We start from the raw sequence: 21,494 nt of genomic DNA on the forward strand, positions 1-21,494 counted from the left end.
CAATGGAACAAAGAAATCCATCAAACATAGCAAAACAGGCAATGCGAAATAAAAGGCAGAATCTGTCAAAACAGAACAGTCCGTAAAGACGAATTTTTTAGAGGCACTGGACTTGCTCAGATGAAAATGTTCAAATTGAATGAAAGTTGCGTACATATTTGAGGATCACGCACGTAAATTGGCAGATTTTTCTGAGTTACCTACAGAGAATCCTACTCAAATTCGTGACAGCAAGAAATCTGTTTCTACGCAGTAATCCAAATCTAGTATTGACTTTACTATCAAAGACTTTACTTGGCACAACAATGCAATAAAATAAAGATAAGGAGAGGTTGCTACAGTAGTAACAACTTCCAAGACTCAAATATAAAATAAGAGTGCTGTAGTAAAATAATGGGTTGTCTCCCATAAGCGCTTTTCTTTAACGCCTTTCAGCTAGGCGCAGAAAGTGTGAATCAAGTATTATCAAGAGACGAAGCATCAACATCGTAATTTGTTCTAATAATAGAATCATAAGGTAACTTCATTCTATTTCTAGGGAAGTGTTCCATACCTTTCTTGAGAGGAAATTGATATTTAATATTACCTTCCTTCATATCAATGGTGGCACCAACAGTTTGAAGAAAAGGTCTTCCCAATATAATGGGACAAGATGCATTGCATTCAATATCCAAGACAACAAAATCAACGGGGACAAGGTTATTGTTAACCATAATACGAACATTTTCAATCCTCCCCAAAGGTTTATTTATAGCATTATCAGCAAGATTAACATCCAAATAACAATGTTTCAATGGTGGCAAGTCAAGCACATCATAGATTTTCTTAGGCATAAAAGAAATACTTGCACCAAGATCACATAAAGCATTACAATCAAAATCATTGACCCTCATCTTAATGATGGGCTCCCAACCATCTTCTAACTTCGTAGGAATAGAGGTTTCAAGTTTTAGTTTCTCTTCTCTAGCTTTAATGAGAGCATTTATAATATGTTTTGTAAAGGCCAAATTTATAGCACTAGCATTGGGACTTTTAACAAGTTTTTGTAAGAACTTTATAACTTCAGAGATGTGACAATCATCAAAATATAAACCATTATGATCTACAGCAATGAGATCATTGTCCCCAATATTTTGAAAAATTTCAGTTGTTTTATCAGTTTTAGCAGTTTTAGCAATTTCAGCAGTTTCAGGCAGTTTTGCACGCAACATGTGAAGCATTATCATTACTAGTGGTGGTAATAGTCCAAATTTTAGCTACATTATTCTCTTTAGCTAGTTTTTTGTTTTCTTCTCTTTCCCACCTAGCATGCAATTCAGCCATCAATCTAATATTCTCATTAATTCGAACTTGGATGGCATTTGCTGTAGTAACAATTTTATTATCATTATCCTTATTAGGCATAACTTTCAATTTTAAAAGATCAACATCAGAGGCAAGTCTATCAACCTTAGAAGCAAGAATATCAATTTTATCAAGCTTTTCCTCAACCGATTTGTTAAAAGCGAGTTTGTGTACTAATAAATTCTTTAAGAATGGCTTCAAGACCAGGGGGTACACTCCTATTATTGTTGTAAGAATTCCCATAAGAATTACCATAACCATTACCATTAGCGAAGGATATGGCCTATAGTTGTTACCAGAATTATTCCTATAAGCATTGTTGTTGAAATTATTATTTTTAATGAAATTCACATCAACATGTTCTTCTTGGGCAACCAATGAAGCTAAAGGAACATTATTAGGATCAACATTAGATCTACCATTCACAAGCATAGACATAATAGCATCAATCTTATCACTCAAGGAGGAGGTTTCTTCAACAGAATTTACCTTCTTACCTTGTGGAGCTCTTTCCGTGTGCCATTCAGAGTAATTGGTCATCATATTATCAAGAAGTTTTGTTACCGCCCCCAAAGTAATGGACATAAAGGTACCTCCAGCAGCTGAATCCAATAGGTTCCGCGAAGAAAAATTCAATCCTGCATAGAAGGTTTGGATGATCATCCAAGTAGTTAGTCCATGGGTAGGGCAATTCTTCACCAAAGATTTCATTCTCTCCTATGCTTGAGCAACATGTTCATTATCTAATTGCTTAAAATTCATTATGCTACTTATCAAAGATATAATTTTAGCGGGAGGATAATATCTACCAATAAAAGCATCCTTACATTTAGTCCATGAATCAATATTATTCTTAGGAAAAGATAGCAACCAATCTTTAGCTCTTCCTCTTAAGGAGAAAGGAAACAATTTTAATTTTATAATGTCATCATCTACATCCTTATACTTTTGCATTTCACAAAGTTCAACAAAATTATTAAGATGGGCAGCAGACATCATCGGAACTAACACCAACAAATTGCTCTCTCATAACAAGATTTAGTAAAGCGGGTTTAATTTCATCAAATTCTGCTGTAGTAGCAGGTGGAGCAATAGGTGTGCATAGGAAATCATTATTATTTGTGCTAGTGAAATCACACAACTTAGTATTCTCAACAGTACCCATTTTAGCAGTAGTAAATAAAACAAACTAAATAAAGTAAATGCAAGTAACTAATTTTTTTTGTGTTTTCAATATAGAGAATGCAAACAAGATAGTAAATAAAGTAAAGCTAACAACTAATTTTTTGTATTTTTGATATAGGAGCAAACAAAGCAGTAAATAAAATAAAGTAAAGCAAGACAAAAACAAAGTAAAGAGATTGGATGTGGGAGACTCCCCTTGCAGCGTGTCTTGATCTCCCCGGCAACGGCGCCAGAAAATATGCTTGATGGCGTGTAAGACACACGTCCGTTGGGAACCCCAAGAGGAAGGTGTGATGCGCACAGCAGCAAGTTTTCCCTCACTAAGAAACCAAGGTTATCGAACCAGCAGGAGTCAAGGAACACGTGAAGGTTGTTGGTGGCGGAGTGTAGTGCAGCGCAACACCAGGGATTCCGACGCCAACGTGAAACCTGCACAACACAATCAAAGTACTTTGCCCCAACGTAACAGTGAGGTTGTCAATCTCACCGGCTTGCTGTAAACAAAGGATTAATTGTATAGTGTGGAAGATAATGTTTGTTTGCGAAGAACAGTAAAGAATAATTGCAGTAGATTGTATTTCAAATGTAAAGAATGGACCGGGGTCCACAGTTCACTAGTGGTGTCTCTCCCATAAGATAAATAGCATGTTGGGTGAACGAATTACAGTTGGGCAATTGACAAATAAAGAAGGCATAACAATGCACATACATATATCATGATGAGTACTATGAAATTTAATCAGGGCATTACGACAAAGTACATAGACCGCTATCCAGCATGCATCTATGCCTAAAAAGTCCACCTTCAGATTATCATCCGAACCCCTTTCAGTATTAAGTTGCAACAACAGATAATTGCATTAAGTATGGTGCGTAATGTAATCAACACAAATATCCTTAGACAAAGCATCAATGTTTTATCCCTAGTGGCAATAGCACATCCACAACCTTAGAACTTTCTGTCACTGTCCCAGATTCAATGGAGGCATGAACCCACTATCGAGCATAAATACTCCCTCTTGGAGTCACAAGTATCAACTTGGCCAGAGCCTCTACTAGCAACGGAGAGCATGCAAGAACATAAACAACATATATGATAGATTGATAATCAACTTGACATAGTATTCAATATTCATCGGATCCCAACAAACATAACATGTAGCATTACAGATAGATGATCTTGATCATGATAGGCAGCTCACAAGATCTAACATGATAGCACAATGAGGAGAAGACAACCATCTAGCTACCGCTATGGACCCATAGTCCAGGGGTGAACTACTCACACATCGATCCGGAGGCGATCATGGCGATGAAGAGCCCTCCGGGAGATGATTCCCCTCTCCGGCAGGGTGCCGGAGGCGATCTCCTGAATCCCCCAAAATGGGATTGGCGACGGCGGTGTCTCTGGAAGATTTTCCGTATAGTGGCTCTCGGTACTGGGGTATTCGCGACGAAGGCTTTAAGTAGGCGGAAGGGTAGAGTCGGGGGCGTCACGAGGGGCCCACACGCTAGGGCCGCGCGGCCAGGGCCTGGGCCGCGCCGCCCTAGTGTGTCGCCACCTCGTGGCCCCACTTTGTTATCCTTTCGGTCTTCTGGAAGCTTCGTGGAAAAATAAGACCCTGGGCGTTGATTTCGTCCAATTCCGAGAATATTTCCTTTCTAGGATTTTTGAAACCAAAAACAGCAGAAAACAACAACTGGCTCTTCGGCATCTCGTTAATAGGTTAGTGCCGGAAAATGCATAATAATGACATATAATGTGTATAAAACATGTGAGTATCATCATAAAAGTAGCATGGAACATAAGAAATTATAGATACGTTTGAGACGTATCAGATATTAAGAATGTGCGTGGATTACACCGACTTGAACAAGCATTGTCCGAAGGATCCGTTCAATTTTGCCTTGTATTGACCAAATCATTGACTCGACGGCTGGGTTAGAACTTATCCGTTTTGTTTATGCATATTCTAGGTACCACCAGATTAGGATACGAAAGTCCGACCAATTGGAGACTTCGTTCATCACGCACTACGGCACATATTGCTATATCACCATGCCCTTTGGTTTGAAAACCGCAAGTGCCACTTATCAGCACACAATGTAGTGATGCCTCCACGACCAAATTGGCTGGAAAGTACACGCGTGCATTGACGACATTGTGGTAATGAGCCGGAAAGGAAACGACCTTATAAGTGACGGGGAGGAAACCTTCACAAATATCTGGAAATACAAGATGATGTTGAATCCAACGAAGTGCGTCTTCAGGGTTCCAGCCGGAAAACTTCTTGGCTTCATTGTTTTGCATCGCGGCATTGAAGTCAATACAGAAAAGATCAAGACCATCTTGACATCAGGAAGCCAACGTGTCGGTCACTTTGCGTCGAACACCTAGGCTAGAGTTTTCCCATTTTTTGTCCACACAGACCGAAATGGACACACAGATGTGGGCCGCTAGAGACACCCTCGTAGGGTTTGTTTGGCACTACAGTTTTTATGGGGATTAGTGAGAATAATCCCCACCAAACTCCAAATCCCCATTCTTTTCTAAAAATATGTTTGGTACTAGAGTATTGAGCGAGTTTAATTTTCACTTTCTCCCACTTTTCACTAAATCTTAGTGTATTTTTCTCAAGTCCAATACTCTATCCCTACCTAGTGAATTGGGGATATTATTTTGTGGAGATTAGACGAAGGTAGTGGTTTCACCTAATAGTCGAAATATCTCCACTAAGACCTTGTTTGGCACTAAAGTTTTTGTGCGAATTAGTGGGGGATAATTATCAGATTAAACTTGGTTATACTTTAGTACCAAACATCCTTTTAGCAATAATTAGAGCTTTAGAGTTTTTGAGAATTATCCTCACTCACTAAGTTCTGGTACTTTCTTTGTTCCACCAAAAATGTCTTAACTTCGTTAAAATTTAGATGTATTTACCTGCTAAATAGTGTCTAGATAAATCTAAATTTTGATAGAGTTAAGACATTTTTCTGGGGCGAAGGAAGTGAATTTAGTGAGAAGAAAAATAGTGCCCGTAGGAGACGTACCGAGGCGAGAGTCATCCTCTCGCAAGCAAAGATTGCAAAGCCTTTTTTACTTTGCGCGAGCAAAACACATCCGCCACGCCGCGCGTCTGCCCCTCTCACCCCCCTCCTCTGTCAGGTGTCAAATCATCCGTCGCCTCGCTCCCCGCGCGCCGCTCTCTCTTCCTCCTCGCCGTACCCGCCTCCAGTTCACCATTTACTGCCTTTCCCCTCGATCGTCGCAGCATCCCGATGAGACCGTCGTCGTCGTAGCCGCGGGGCGTACGTGCAGACCGACGGAGACCTGATGAGCTGCGGCGGAGGGAGGCCACCAACGGGGTTCGGTCCCGCCGCGGCCGGCTGGCGGCCACTCGCGGCAGATTTCCGAGGTTTGCTCTCTCCTCCCCGCCTCGATCTAGTTTCTTGCTTCCGGCCGGCTCTCGCGTTTCTCGCGTCCGTTGCGATGGCAAAGTACATTATCGGATTGGGCTCGTATTCCTTCCTCCGCTCAAAGCTGTGTTCTCCCTCAAACTGCACTTCCGGATGCATCCGACTACCCGAGCTCTCAGAGCATCCCAGCCGTTGGGGCTCCCCAGGCCGAAATCCGGCGTTATTTAGCGCCGGATGGATGTAGTTTTTGGCCTGGGGAGGCCCATTTTTCCAGCCGCGAGCCCATGGACGCGCACCCACCGCGTGCGTAGCGACGGCGCAGTCACCGGGAAGGGCAATCGTCGGAGTTCCCTCGACGCATTGAACCGTCGCGAAGTGGTCTGGAGAGCCGAAACGACTCGTCGGGAACGGTCGAAGTGGCCTCGATGCGAGAACCGCCGTAATGGAGCACGAACTCCGCGGAAGAGCAACCGCCGCTCTCTTCGTCGGGAGACCTACATATACGGTTTCCGACGGCCGACGCCATTCATCTGTTCTCTCGTCACCATCCTCCGTCAACCATGAGCGATCTCTCTTGGCCATCGGACACCGACAGCGAGGGGAAGCCGCCTGGATGGCGCCATTGGTGGGATCCAGCTGCATCGTCCAGCAGCGACGATTCCCCCCCGCCGGCCAGCGAGGACGAATGGGATGACGACGAGGAGGAGGACGAAGAGGCCGAGGAGCAGGCCGAGGAGCAGGCCGAGGAAGAGGCCGAGGAAAAGGAGGAGGAAGAGGCCGAGGAGAAGGAGGAGGACGACGAAGAGGCTGAGGACACTGACGAGGAGGAGGACTCAACTTCCTCCGACGAGGAGGTGACGAGCCGGAAGCGTCGCCGCGACGACGATGAGGCGGGGCCACGTAGGAAGAAGAAGTAGTTTAAGTTCGTTTTAAAGTTTTTATATGTAATTTTTATGTTTATTCGAATTATATTCGAAATATATATAATCTATCTATGTTGCACCACTTGAGATTTCAAAGCTTTCGTTCGACGAGGGTATTGCCGTAGATCGGGAAGACGAGGGTATTGCCGTAGATCGGAGGCCATTGTCGCCGACAAGTTGGGGCCACGCGCGCTTTCGTTTCGTCCGGAGTCCCCGAGCGCTCCCCGGGGGGCCGGGGATGGCGTGGGATCGCCGGATGAATTTAGGCCCAAATCCGGACGAAAACGAGGAACCGGGGACGCGACTGGGCTGAATTTCGCCGTCCGGATGGAAAAAACGCTCGCCGGGGGCCTGTTCGGGGGGACAAGTGGAGATGCTCTCAGTCTCTCAGCCTCGGCGGCATGATCCTGAGTATTGCCTTGAGTGCTCCTCGTTTGAACCAAGTTCTTTTCAACATCTTCGTTTTACCCAACTTATTATTATAGACAGCCTTTATTATATAATATTTACTCGCCGAAGATCGGTTTGAGAGCAATTCCAATAGTATAGCTGGTTGTTGGCTATAAGCAAGATGTCATGTCATCTATAGCCAATATGTAGCCAACAAGTACAACAGTTGGCTATAAGCATGTACTACCTCCGTAGTACTACTTTCTCGATGGATGACCCACCTTTCATTCACACATTTGCCTAGGAGCACGTGCTAGAGCTAGCTCTTACATAAGAATCCACTCACATTCTCTCTCCTCTTCTCTCTTCTCCAACTAGACACAAATATGTTATTTTAATCCTTGTAGCCAGCTGACTAGGACTTATTGTACTTGCTCTGAGGTGCCAAACTTGCCGCCCTCGTCACAGTTTACCTGTTGTTTCTATTCCTCAACGAATTCCAAGGCAGGTAACTTATTCGCTGAGAATGGTAAAGCATGATTGCTAGTTTCCTACTGACCTGTGTATAAATCCAGGCTGCATTGTAATGACACGGCTGGATTTTTCTAGTAAGGAATGCACGTGTTATTAGCTAGCTAGGGCTGGAATTTTCTGCCGCATCAAACACCCTAAATCCAGAGTGTTGTTTGACATGTCCCAATAGATTTGTAGAATCGTACATCCGAATCCGAGTGCGATTCGGACACCCGTCTCCAATTAGTACTAGTGCTCGTTATATATGCCAAAGTGTTTTTTCGAATGGCCTTGATGACATGTAACCCGTCTCAGAGCTCGAGTCATCTTCTTTCTTTCTTTGTTGTTCCTAGAATATGTGTAAGCTTGTGCATCTTTTTATTAAGAGCAATGCCACGATGTGGCCGTACGACTAAAAAAAGGAACGAAGAAACAAAATAAATAACACTTGTACAAACAAAATGACCCGTCTACTAGTGACCTAAGTTTAGTTTGGTCATTATTCAGTTCCTTTGGATAGTTACTTACAATTATGATCAAACAAGCCCTGTTCAGTAGTTTCTTCCAGCTTCATCTTAGTCACCACTTCCATGCTTGTAGGTACCAAATCAGCTACTCGTACCAGCACAATGGTCAACATGAAAATAGAAACTGATGATGGCAATCTTGAGGTTCTGCAACAAAGACAGATGCAGAACGAGGCAATGGCTAGTCAAAGCAGTTGTCGGACCAAACCAAGTCTTGCTGGGGTACTTTGTTCATTCTTTTAATTTTTTGAAACAAATATGTTCTTTTTTCAACATAGTTTTTTGCCCAAATCCTGGCAGATTCTAGCATTACTTATGCACAGAAAAGTATAACATAGCTTTCACGCTAGTGGCTGGTGCATTTTTATGCTATTACACATATATAAGGGCTGGAGATAGCTACCATTTAATAGAATTGACAGTCCATTCATTGATAAATTACATAGAGTGAAATTTTGCATTCAACATTCTGAGCGAATAGCTTTTTTGTTATAGAAAAATGCGTCACCAGGTGTTAATGCAAGTAACACTAAAATACGCAAAGGTTTGGGGAAAGATGGCAAGTTCGAAGTCAATGAAGGTACTACTGGATTGAGACCGCCAACACCAATCAACTTATTTGAAGATGAATGTGTTTTCTGCCATTCATTTAGAACTAGTGAGGAGGTAATGTGCTGCACACCATATGCACATCTCAAGTAAAAGTATCCTTTGAAGTCTTCTTATTTCTTACTGGCCCCAAAATATTCACTTTTCCTTATTTAGTTTCATGGTCCGATGGTACAATATCAGAATGGAAGGATTGTGTCTACCAATGAGGGCAACCCAACCAATACCATTTATGTCCATAAAAAGTGCATGTACTGGTAAGTTTCTTTATGGGAAATATTTAACTATTTAAATTTTATCTATTTAGAATCATCACACAGTGTTCATCAATCATTCTCATTCTTCGCATGATATTATTAATCTCACAGTATACTTTTTGTTTGATATAATATTTAATATTTTGCCTTCACTACTTATACTTGTGAAGGGCCCCAAGAGTATATCTCAATGGTGATATTATTGTTAACATGGAGAAGGAAATCAGTCGTGCTTCAAGATTGAAATGCAGCAGATGCAACCTCCCAGGAGCAGCTCTTGGTTGTTATAACGAACCGTGCGGTCAAACTTATCATGTTCCATGTGCAAGGATGATGGTACCAAAATGCCGTTGGGATGTTGTAAGCTTCTGAGTATACTTTGTCATTGGTCCATTTATATAAATCGTGATATTTTGACATGTCTATATTTCATGTTGAAGAAAAATCTCAATGTTTTGTGCCCCAAGCATGAATCCGATCCATTACCAGGTGATGAGAGCTCACCAATAATGGAAAGTAACATTTCTTCGCCCATCCTTCAGAAGTATGTGATTTTTGTTCAGTCTCCATCTTAATTGAATAATTCTTCATTTATAATTAAGTGTTGTATATTTAGTCATTCAAGTCACTGTCTAGCGAAAGAACAAATTTTCATCAATCGCCATATGGATGATAAACAAATAAATCCACTTGTTATATTATATTCTTCTTTGCTCGGGTAGGTTATCTTTCTTTACCCATATTGGAGATGGGCCTGTTTGTTTGATTAACCATCAATCTTTCATCTTATCATTGATTCGTTTTATTTTGTTGTTCTAGTCAATATTTAGATAAACAAGTAATGCATGTCATTTATAGAAGGGAAGATCAACAAGTAGATCAGCTGAACACTTCAAGTTCTTCTTCCTTGCCTCGGGGGTATGCTGTCTTTATTAGCTTTCTTCGGAGATGGTGCAGAGGATACTGATCAGATATGAAACAAATGTTCATTAATATATTCTTCTAAATTTGCATTGTATTTCTCCATTACAGTCAATGTCCAGACAAAGAAATATTTTCTGCCTATTACCGTTATTCTTTAATTTTCTTCTATAATTTGCATTGTTTTTCATCATTACAGTCAATATTCGGACATAGAAGGAATTTCTGCCGATTACCAGAGAGAAGAAAAACAAATGAAGCACTCTAGAACCCCTGTGAATCAATGGGTCCTACTCGGTTCAGTTTTAAGTGCATCGGAGAAGGTAGCATAGATGATATACTAGCAAACCATACCTGCTTCTTGGAGCATTTTGATATATCTGAACATCACTGGCAAACATGTTCATGGAAAAATAATGTTTCTGGGAGCAATCCTACTTTATGGTTAAATTTAAATTATAGATGATTTGCTAGTTTTCGAAATAATTTCTGTTCTATACCATGTTGTGACAAAATGGTTTATGTTTGTCGCAGGATTCCCTCAAGGAATTTGCTTCCTTGACCAATTCAACCTTGGTTGAGGAATGGGACAAAAATGTGACTCATGTTATTGTGGGTAGAGGTGCTGGTAGTAAATCTCTAAATGAATCATATGAGGTCCTGATGGCAACACTCTCTGGGAAATGGGTTGTTACAGCTGGATGTTAGTGTTAATCTATCTTACATCTGTAATAAGATGCTGGTCTAATCACACTTATTGTAGCTCCGCATAGAATATTATTTATCCCTTCACTGAAGCAGTTTGGGTCATGTTCCTGTGTCAGGGATTGTGGATTGCTTAGTGGAGGCGATTCCACGTCCAAAAACTTGCTTGGCAGAGCCAATTCCAGGTCCAGAAATTTCTTACGAGGTGACATCGATTGATGGACCAAAGAAAGGAAGAGCTGAAGCAACTGAAATGGTATGTGTAGATCTCTGTTTCTGTCATCAGTATAGAGACGAATATATTACTGAAAAGTGAAAACAGATTGCAGTTTGCCATATGCATAAGTTCGGGGAATTGGTTTATCATTTTTTGGGCAAAATGTATTGAAGTGTTTATAGAGAGGCTTTTTTTAATGTCGAAGGCTTAAAGTGGATCTCTAGCAAAAAAAAAAAGGTGTTTATGCACGATATATTACCAACAACCTTTTTTATAAGTTGGGTGCTAAACAGATTTACATATTTTGGTTGCATCGACATCCAGCAAAATAATTTACAAATTCTATTTCGGAGTGACATCCCAAATGTTGTGTACTAGAGTACGACAAATCATAATGTGTTTGTGTTTATTTTGTGCCGACTTCATTTATCTTCAAAAATCATTATTATGAGTGCACTTCAATTATCTAATAAAAGTAATATCTCGAATGCATTTCTACTGCTATATGTCTTCCCAATTATAGCTGCTACTCATCTCCTGAGAAGTGTATCATTACACCTGCATGATGAGAAAATGGTGCTTGCAGGCACCAAAACTGTTCTCAGGACTTCATTTCTTACTCAGCGCCTACATGAAGTCAGAAGACACCGGAAACATAAAAGATCTCATAGTAGCCGCCGGAGGGCAGGTACTAGATGAAATGAGCCCATGTTCATTACAGGAGAATTCGGACAAAAATCCAGCCAAGGTATACTTCGTCTATGCTTGCACTTATTGCCTTGATCTTGGCAAGGAGATGGAGGAGGCCGTCAAGTACCAGGACTCAGGAGCGCAGGTGATCAGCGAGTGGAGTCTGTATGGCGCTATCGCGGCTTATGATGTGCGGATCCTGGAACGGATATCTACTTGAAATCTGCGCTTTAGGCAGAACTAGTTTTTGGCCCTGTTAGTAGGGATTTTTGGGGTTAGCCTGCATAGGTCCTGGGCAGAGGGGATGGTTACAGTTCAGAGATTGTGAACGTCAGAGGGTACTCACTCCAATAGTCAGCTTTTGCGGGGGTGATGGCTTCGATGTATTCTTGTTGTTTTGGTGATGGATTGGTCGCTGATCAGCCCAGGCACTTGCCGTTGGACAACCATCGTGTAGCGATCTAGATGTGCAATTTGTGCAGTCTCAGTAAGTAACTCTGTTCGGCAACATCTTATGTTTGACATCGTAACAGGTAGACAAAAGAATGTGGAATGTGAAATGTGTTATGTTTATCTTTGCTCATTTAAATCGCGTTGCTCATTAGTGAATATCGTGCTACATTGAACCGGAAATAAATTTTAAAAAATCATCTATAATAAAAGTTATTTGGTTATATGTTGGAATTTCTCCTAAAGGATTTAGATGCATACATAGTTAGCATAAAAACAAATAAAATTTAAAAGAGGCTTGACTCGATGAATTTTTTTATTTTGAATTGCATACATAGACCATAGAGATTCAATCTTACAAACCTAAAAAAAAACTCTGAAGGAAAAAAAAGGGAATGGAATCCTCCAAAATTTCTATAGAATTCCTAGAAACAAAGAGGCCCTAAGTTTGCCATACCTAAGTTTAGGTTTGCAGCGAGTGCTTCGTTAGTTGTCATAGTGGTGGCTTGCCACAATTTATTACTCACATCACATATAGCACACACCTAAATTTACCATGATAAAGTGGTAGTTATTCGGGACGAAAGACAGTACAAGTATGCTTACAGACACGGTGCAGGGAGGACACTGACTTGGTATCTTTAGAACATCGGACTAGAATTCAGATACCTAAATTGACAAGCAAAAAAGTGGGCACATTGATACAAAGGATGAAGCACGATTACTTCCAAGTTTACACCTACAAGAAAACTACTAGCTAGGCTAGGTTAGGTTTGGTTTAGCAGGGTAAATCAGGACCAAATATAGTACTCCCTCCATTCCACGAAAGTTGGCTAAGATTTGTTAAATTTTAGATATATCTAGATGCTATTTAGGAGTAGCTAGACATACACTTTCTGATAAGGTTTTTGTTAGTCTGAATTAAGGATGCTAGTCTAGTACCTGAGAGAAGGCGCTGAATTCAGATCCTTGTCATCAAAGAAAAGGAAAGAGAAACCGAGTTGAGATCTGATAAGGCAACAGGACATTTGACATGTGCATAGGTCGAATCCACTAATTAACAGAGACAGGGGACCTTAACATGGTTATTGATCAGAAAATAGAACATTGACATTTGCGTAATTAGCTAGTACTGGAGTATGATCCATCCATAGTATAAATGTGAGCTGACCAATGATAATCCTGTTTGTATAGCCAAAATTTTCCTATTTTATCACTGCACTGACCAGTTTTTTTCGTATTTATGTGGCTAGTTAAAATTCCTACCAAGATGTATAACAACTCCGTCGTAGTCTAGGTGGTTAGGATACTCGGCTCTCACCCGAGAGACCCGGGTTCAAGTCCCGGCGACGGAATTTTTTGCCATTTTTTAACGTCGCAGCCTATGCACTATCTTCTTTTTGTCAAGAGAAATGCATGATCTTCTTTAGATCAAGTAACTCGATGGTCTTCTGCACAGCACAAGATCAACATTTGGACAACCCTTGAGCCATTGTTGATCACAGATTTATTATTCGATGAATATAAACTTTATTTGTTGTAGCATCAGGACAATACCAAAACTGGTTTCCAACCTATCATTCAAATGAACAAACAAAGAAACCCATGAAAAGGTCATGCCAGGTTGTATCTATACCACATCATTTGGAGCCTAAGGCTGTGTATATCATATGACAGCTCAATACACCACATTCCCAGGAACGAACATGTCAGCTTTCTCTATAAACTCAAGAATGTCTAACCGATTGGTTCCTGTCAGGTAGGACGAGGATCCAACTGTCCCAGGGAGCGCTTATGATGACTGAGAAAGCCGCATGTACCCTATTTGATCGCCCGAAATCGGACGAGCCTCTCCGACTTGTGTTCACGCAATCTGCATGTGAGAATCGGTTCATTTCGACACAATCTCATCACTCTGGAAGTGTAAGGCGGTCAAACAGAACCAAGAAGCTCTGCTCGGGCACGCTGTACAGGAAACCGAGCTCTGCGCCACCGAGATGTGGGATCGCACTCTGCAAAGGAAGCCAAACAAAATGTCAAGGGCAATGTTATTCCATAACAAAATCATTGTTGTGAACTAAGTTGGACAAGAGCTGCACTAGTGGTTCAAGAAAACAAAGTAAAACGCATTGACAGGGAGCTGTACCCTCCTTCATATGACTACAAATTGGACTTGACGGTAACACCAGAATACCAGATACAATTCTGGGTACTTGGAGTTAGTCAGTTCTAACCATTCAAGGCTAGCACATTTTGTTCCATCAGCAAGAAAAACTATGTTTTGCAATCACAGATGGACTAATCTTATCTTTTCAAAAGGTATAGTGTTCTTATGACTTGTTCATTTTCCTCCAGTTGAATAGAAAATTCAACGGATCCAAAGCTAAGCCCAAAATAATCAAATACTGTTCATGACATGAATCTTACTTCGGAAAAAATGCTCTTCACTCAGCAAACAAGCTTGTTTGCTGGTGATATAACTCATTAAAACATCAGTATTTTGACAGCTTCTAAATAGTACAATTATTTCAGCGTGGTGCTGCACATACAAAACGAAAGTGTCAGGTATTTATTTTACCTTCCCATTAAGCACCAATAGCTCACCGTCCACCCATCGCGGGTTTTTGAATCCAGGTTGTGCTATTCTCCCCTGGCCTTTATAACTGGCAGTCTGAAATTTTACAAATGGATTTAGAATAAAAATATATTGCATGCAACATATATACATCTATGCTCAGGAGCACTATGCTAATGTGCTTGGACGGATCTGAAAATTAAACCTAAAGCAAATGAGTTTCACTTGACAGAATCCAAGCTGAATCATCACAGAATACATGTCATATAGACAAACATCCAAAATAGACACATTAATTGCATAACTAGGATTACCACACCAAACTCTTCTGGATATGCACCACGATTCTCAAGGCGGCTGCCCTTCCCAACCTTAGCACGGAACGTTATCTGTAACACATTTGATGAGTTAAATAACAACGCAAGACTGTTTACAAAAGTATAAACCAAATGAATGGTTGCTAACCTGTCCAGCAGGGACACTAAGATCACCAGTCAACTTAACTGCTTCAACATACTCGAAAAACCCCACTTCATCAGTACTATTCCAGTGACCGAACTTTCGACGGAGCTGCACAACTTCAGGTCCATATGGACTAAATGCTCCTACATAGAGACCTAAATGTAGACAAGGAATCCACCTGTCAGTCTAAGAAGCAGCAGGACAGCAACTTAACTGAGCAAACTTTACCATTAAATGGATCTGAGCCATTTGAGTCCGTAGTGATCCGATTAAAAATGGTATTTTCAGTCAGCTTGACTCTGGCCTTGCTCAACGTAAGCTTTAAAAGCTCCTGAACTTCTTTATTTATCTGCAGTGAGTACATCATTTCTCAATTGACATGACTAGTTGAGCAGGAATATGGTTTACAGAACTGGTGGGCAATAGACAGCTACTACCACAGCACACATGAACATGGGCCAAACAAGTCAAATTTGGGATAGAATGGATGAAACTGAACAGTTTCCTGAGTAATGACCCATTCTGAAGCAAATAACCTCTGACAGTACAGTAATGACGCATTCTGAAGCTATCCAAGGAGAAAAATATGTTAAGCCCTAAACGATGCAGACAGAATTAACTAGAACTCCATATTTTATTTATTTTGCAAAAAAAATGTCAAAATCCAGAGACCACCAGTTTGGCAGCGCTAGGCTAGTACAAGTCCTTGGAGCCCCCAAGCTAAATATCTTCCCACCTGACCTTTTTCCACCAGGGAAAGGGCACAATTCGCTTTGACTGAAAGCAAGGAGGTATACAACATACTGACATAGCAGTCCATTGTATCAGCGACTTTTTCCTAGTTCCTAAATAAGCAGATGTAGTAAATACAAAGTACAAAACAAATAGCAAATGACAGATGTACCATTAATGCTTTAAAAAATATTAATATTATGTGATTTCATGAAACTGAACAAACTTTTCAAGCATATCTCAAGTTCACTCTATAAGTACCTGCCATGTACAGCTAAATTAGTGCCATTCTTACCTTTGAAGAACTCTTGGTGGTACCCCATAACGCCTTTGCAACATCAGAGGGCATGAGCTCTGATGCTAATTTAGCAGCCATATCCGCGACTTTCTGTTTTGCAGCCTTTGTTTCAGCCAGATCCCGATCAGAACCTTTTCCAGGAATGTACAGTTCAAAGGAGTCCCTTTCCAAGTTATTAATTTCAGCAGGAACTCGAACATAGGATTTTGCTCCAGCATCATCTTTATTGTGAACTACTCCACTAATGAAAAGCTTCACTTCTGGACTCTTGTCATCATTCGAGTCTGAATCTTCATCAGAAGCATCTTCCTCCTGAAATTCCTCAGTGCTAGGCTCTTCCAATGAACTCTCTGATGTGCTCTTCACATCATCTTGCACTAATTCTTCTGATGAATCTGCGACTAATTCAGTTTCTTCAGGCACATCTACATTTATTACTTGAACTTTGAACTCGGGGATCCGAGACTTAAAAAAATTCAGAACACTTTTCAACCCTTCAACGCCACTTTCCTTGGTTCTTCCAACATCTTGTACTTTCTCCTCGACGTCTTCAGTTCCTTTTAGCGTAGTATCTGTATTTGCTTCCTCTGTAATACCTTCAGGTAAAGCACTACTTTCCAGTGAACTTCCACTCTCCACCTTAACTGGGTCTTCTGTAGCTGTTGATGATATGGACGATGTACTTGAAGTTCCTTTTGTTGGTCGCAAGTGTACTACCTGTCTAATTTTTTGTAAATACAAATATCACATCTGGACATAACAGAGGTTGTTTCTCTTAACTGCCTAAAGATCGTAATATATCAGCGCACCTTCATTGTATACGTCTCGTCTTGGTCTCTGACAAGGAATATCTCAAATAATGGAGACCCAGAAGATGCAGTGACCAATTGCCTGCAACATATTAAGTATTGAATAACAGTTGAAGATTATCGGGAGACTTGCTGGATTGTAACATAAGTTGCAAATTGCAATAAGCGGACCTTGGGCTGTAACTCTTAGCGACATATCTCCCAACACCAGGGCTTATCCGCACAATTCTCCCAATCGAGTCATCAGTGTCCTTAGCATATCCCACCCACCAACCTACCTGAAAAAAGAAATTGTTAGAACCGGTGCCGACCAGGGCAGCCACTGCACATGGTGTCCAATGGAATCAAAAGGGCCCTTAACAGACTATTGAATATAATGAAGTTTTTGGCTAATTTTGGAATCAACTTGGTTCCGTTTGCATATAATAATCGTCGGGCAAGAAAATCATCTTAGCCATGATTTATTAGGACCAACAAGTTGCTACTTGGTGATGGTGATTTGCCATGTATATTAGGGTTTTTTTTCGACATTAGTACATGACAGGTCCTACCATGTATATTAGAATCTGTCCCTGCCAGGCGACCACAGCACTTTTAGTTGGATGGAATCAGAATGGGCTTTGACCAACAACCCCTTTATGTATTGTCGAAAACCAATATTTGGCTAATTCTGGAACAGCCATCCCTGGTTCCTTTTTGTACGTAAGAATTGAGAAGCAAGGGTACTATCATTAGCCATGACTGTTATTAGGACCAATACCTTGCTACTCGGGGGAGATGGTGATTTGCCATGTGTATTAGTTGTTTTTCAGTATGACTTGTCGTACACATGATTCCTCTAATTCATGGACTAAAAAAGTATGGAGATGCAATAGTCTGACTTACCAAGCTGGTTCCGGCGAGCTTCGTCAGCCTGGACGCGTCCTGGTAGCGCTGTTCCTCTATAGCGCTCTACGAGGATCGAAACGAGTGAGGGAAACAAAATAAAATAGGGCTAGAATAAACCTAGGTAGTAGTAGTAGAACTGATGAAAATCTGAGGCGATATAGTACATCTGAACCCGAAATCGGCGAGTGCGATCGCGGAATCGAGGTAAGCAGGAGGGGGAGGGAGAGGTAGAGGGGGATTCGGTGGGCAACCTTGAGCTCTGCCATGACGTGTGCTACGGCGTCGTCGGCGGAGGCCTCGAGGATGGCGCGCTTGAGGGTGGCGGCCTCTGCGAAGTCCTCGGTGTCGACGGCCTCCTCGAGCTGGAAGCTGAGGACGGAGGCGTAGCTCTCGGCCTGGTCGACCTCGGCGAAGTGGCGGCTCCAGCGGGTCCAGTCCCAGGTGGAGGGGGCCGCGGAGGCGGTGGTGCAGCGGCAGGCAGTGGTGGAGGAGGAGAGGGCGCGGCGGGAGAGCACGTGCGCGGCGGAGGGCGGCGGGAGGCGGCGGGAGACCGGGAGGGGCGGCCGCGCCGCCGCCGGCGTGGCGCAGGCGGCGGGCATGGGGATTGGTGTGGTGGGCGGCACGCACGGGGTAGAGAGAGAAGGAGAGGAGAGAGAGGGGATAGATAAGGTCGTGTGGTTTGATTGGGAAGTGGCGATCGGGAGGGGCCGGTGAGCCTCCTCCTCCCCTGAGGCTGAGGTAGTCGGCCGGCCGCTGCGGGACACAGGTAGCTAGCTTTGCTTGCTGGTGAAAAAGGTGAGAAAGAAACAAGTGTAGTTAGTTTTTTTTTTTTTTTTTTTGAGGGTAACAAGTGTAGTTAGTGCAAGACAAAAGTGTGGTACTTAAGGTTCTTCTTCGAAATAGGCTTTCGCCCAACTATATTAATATAGCAACCAACCGATACAAGATAGCAAACACGCCGGGGCAAACAGCACATCAAGCCCAAAAGAAAGAAGGGAGAAAATATGAAAGAAACTAATGCCGACACCGATAGATTGACGAAAACGAAGATAGCCCGCAATTGTCGCGCCCTCCGAGAAGTCCCACCGCTTCCTAGCACATCGAGTCATCGCATACGAAGCAACACCTTCAACAAGGAGGCGACGATGACGCCGCCGTCGCCCGACTCGTCCTAGGATTTCCCCCGTATGTGGAGAGGGATAGGGTAGGGGTACCCCCGACGCCCTTCGGAAGGAAAGACGACACCCGCAGGCGTCGCCGCGTCGGCGTCGAACAAGCCGACAGGGATTTCTCCCAATCCCCAAACCACCATCACCCCAGACAACTCGAAGTGCTCCACCCAACTGCCACCAACCAGCATGCGCCACCACGATCAAGAAGCCATCCTCGCCGTCGCATTGTGGTCCCAGACACGAGGCCTCGAGGAAAGGAGGGGCACAACAGGGTTAGGGGAAGCAGCACCGCCGCCACGCGGGAGGGAACATCATCCACCGCCATCGCGGTAGCAGACCGGACGTGCCGCGCGAAACACACCGAGCCCCTACCGGCCCGGCCAGGCCCGCCTGGCCCGTAAAGTTTCCGGCACCACGCTGCAGCTGGCCGGCGAGCAACGCCGCCACCACCCATCCCCGCCGCCGCCCCACGTTCACCTCCAGGGAGCAGCACCCGGGCCTGAGGCAGCCCATCCCAACCCAGATGGGGCCCAAAGGGCCCAGATCTGGGCCGGGAGGGCGCGGCCAGCCGCCCACCTGCGACCGGCCATCTGCCGCCATGCCACCTTGCTGCCCCGCCGCCAAGGAGCAGCACCTCCGCCTCGAGAGCCACCCGGCCGCGCCGGACCAGCACCTAGCCTAGGGACACCGCCGCGGGCGTCGAGCGCCGCGCCTCCTTGCCACGCGCGCGGGAAATGGCCGGCCGCCGCCGCCGGCACCGCACGAGCAACGCCCGGTGGCACGCGCCGGCGGCGGCGGAGGGGAGGGGGAGGAGAAGGGAGGGCGGGCGGTGGCACTAGGGTTTGCTCCCTCTCGCCCGCGCGGGGGGCGAGAGCGAGCCGAGCGAATTGTGTGATGAACTAATCTGGTACTTAAGGTTGAGTGGTACTCTAGTTAAGTGCATCTAGAAAATAAAGTGTAGTTAAGTTTAGTTCAAATTTGTGTTTAAGTCAATGTCTCAAACATTTTTTGTTTGGAAAATCAATATCTTCAACTGAAGTTGTACTTTTAAAAACCATCCGAGACTTCAGAAAAACATCAATGGACTGAGACTTAGCAAGACCGTCAAGATGCGATCTAGGTAAAACACCATAGAAGTATATATCAGAGACACATTTCTGTCGAAGAATAGTACAGCTAACGCAACCGATGGTTCAAAACTCATTTAAATTCTCAAAAACTGGAAAACAGACTTGCAAACTACAAGCATGGACTTCTAGTTTTTTTTACCAGTTGCTCATTGGCAGCCATCAAAAAGATATTGTATGTGATAATTGCGTGTATTTTTGTTTTCAGTGAAAGCAAATCAAGCCTCTTCGCCTGGCCTCCAAAAAATGAAAAAAAAAACTACAGCTAAGTCGCCATTCTTTCGATGCAACACTTTAAGAACGAAGAACAGACCTAAGTCGACGTTGTCAAGTCCGGTCGTGAAACATAAATTTTCATCTATGGTGTTGGTCTAATCAACCACGGCTAGAACAAAATGTGACAAAGACAGCATCTTCACCAAGGTGACGATATAAGTGTGTTGTTGTTTGGTCCAACTAGTTTAGGTCAGATCACGAGTTTTCACCCAACACGTGAAGTGGTGTACTTGCCACCATCTTGACCTTTGATCTTTCGAGAGTTGTGCTACCACTCTTCTCAGAACATTCAAGATATCTTCTAGAGATAGCTGCAAAACGTGCACAGAACATGCCCTAACCTAGCCTAGATCATAGATTAGGCAAGATTGGTAGTCTTCTCATAAGATGAGTCATGCTCGATCATGGAAGCGTAGAGGGTGACCCCACTTCGATATGGATAGACCCGTGGGAATGTCATTGATGAGTGATGAAAGCACATGAGTCGCATCGCCACATCACCTTCATGAGATCATCCAAAGCCAAGCTAACTGCCTCCAATAGAAGAGCGGCCCACTGATGTTGGCGATGCCAAAGGGAGAGGGCGGTGCTAGCAGTAGGTTGGACAAAACATATACAATGGCATAGAAAGCACCTTCCTCCACCGCTCATCGAATTCCCACCGAAACCGCCAAGGAGGGGGCCCATCGCCGCAACCACATGGGCTTTGCCCAACAGTTCACTAGCATCATCAGTGCCAAGGAGAGGTCTAAGATGGGAAGGCGGGTGGCAGCCGTTAGGATTTGCTTACTGGTTGGGCTGCAAATTTGTGCAAGTTTAAGGGTGTGTTTGGCATATTACGGTTTACTCATGTTTTTGCCTATTGTAGTGTTTGTTTGACATGCTTTTGCTTATTTTGTGGATATTGTTAAATAATAAATTATAATCCTAGCCAAACATACACTAGTGGAGAATGGACTTTTTGTCGCGAGCCGTTAGGGGCTTTTGTCCCGGGTTTGCGCACGGGG

At 43.2% G+C, this 21,494-nt stretch overlaps 2 protein-coding genes and 1 non-coding gene across 3 annotated transcripts; 2 read left to right on the forward strand and 1 right to left on the reverse strand.

The window, feature by feature from the left end:
* Positions 1-5,906: 5,906 nt before the first annotated feature.
* On the forward strand, positions 5,907-12,270 carry LOC124661986 (protein BREAST CANCER SUSCEPTIBILITY 1 homolog). Its single transcript, XM_047199877.1, has 11 exons — positions 5,907-5,945; positions 8,373-8,521; positions 8,795-8,965; positions 9,065-9,165; positions 9,336-9,525; positions 9,606-9,709; positions 9,985-10,083; positions 10,286-10,409; positions 10,621-10,789; positions 10,911-11,047; positions 11,595-12,270. The coding sequence occupies exons 2-11, from the start codon at positions 8,402-8,404 to the stop codon at positions 11,916-11,918; spliced, it is 1,539 nt and encodes a 512-aa protein (XP_047055833.1). The 5' UTR covers positions 5,907-5,945; positions 8,373-8,401; the 3' UTR covers positions 11,919-12,270.
* Positions 12,271-13,430: 1,160 nt separating this feature from the next.
* On the forward strand, positions 13,431-13,503 carry TRNAE-CUC. Its single transcript has one exon. It is a non-coding gene; the product is annotated as a tRNA-Glu (tRNA).
* A 137-nt stretch (positions 13,504-13,640) lies between these two features.
* On the reverse strand, positions 13,641-18,526 carry LOC124665337 (protein EXECUTER 2, chloroplastic-like). The gene is made up of 10 exons (XM_047202750.1): positions 18,164-18,526; positions 17,910-17,975; positions 17,196-17,302; positions 17,025-17,106; positions 16,213-16,932; positions 15,414-15,534; positions 15,189-15,340; positions 15,038-15,112; positions 14,727-14,819; positions 13,641-14,160 (listed from the first exon to the last, which is right to left on the reverse strand). The coding sequence occupies exons 1-10, from the start codon at positions 18,509-18,511 to the stop codon at positions 14,059-14,061; spliced, it is 1,866 nt and encodes a 621-aa protein (XP_047058706.1). The 5' UTR covers positions 18,512-18,526; the 3' UTR covers positions 13,641-14,058.
* Positions 18,527-21,494: the final 2,968 nt, after the last annotated feature.

This window comes from Lolium rigidum, chromosome 6 (genome assembly GCF_022539505.1).
Source record: "Lolium rigidum isolate FL_2022 chromosome 6, APGP_CSIRO_Lrig_0.1, whole genome shotgun sequence".
In the NCBI taxonomy this organism is placed as follows: domain Eukaryota; kingdom Viridiplantae; phylum Streptophyta; class Magnoliopsida; order Poales; family Poaceae; genus Lolium; species Lolium rigidum.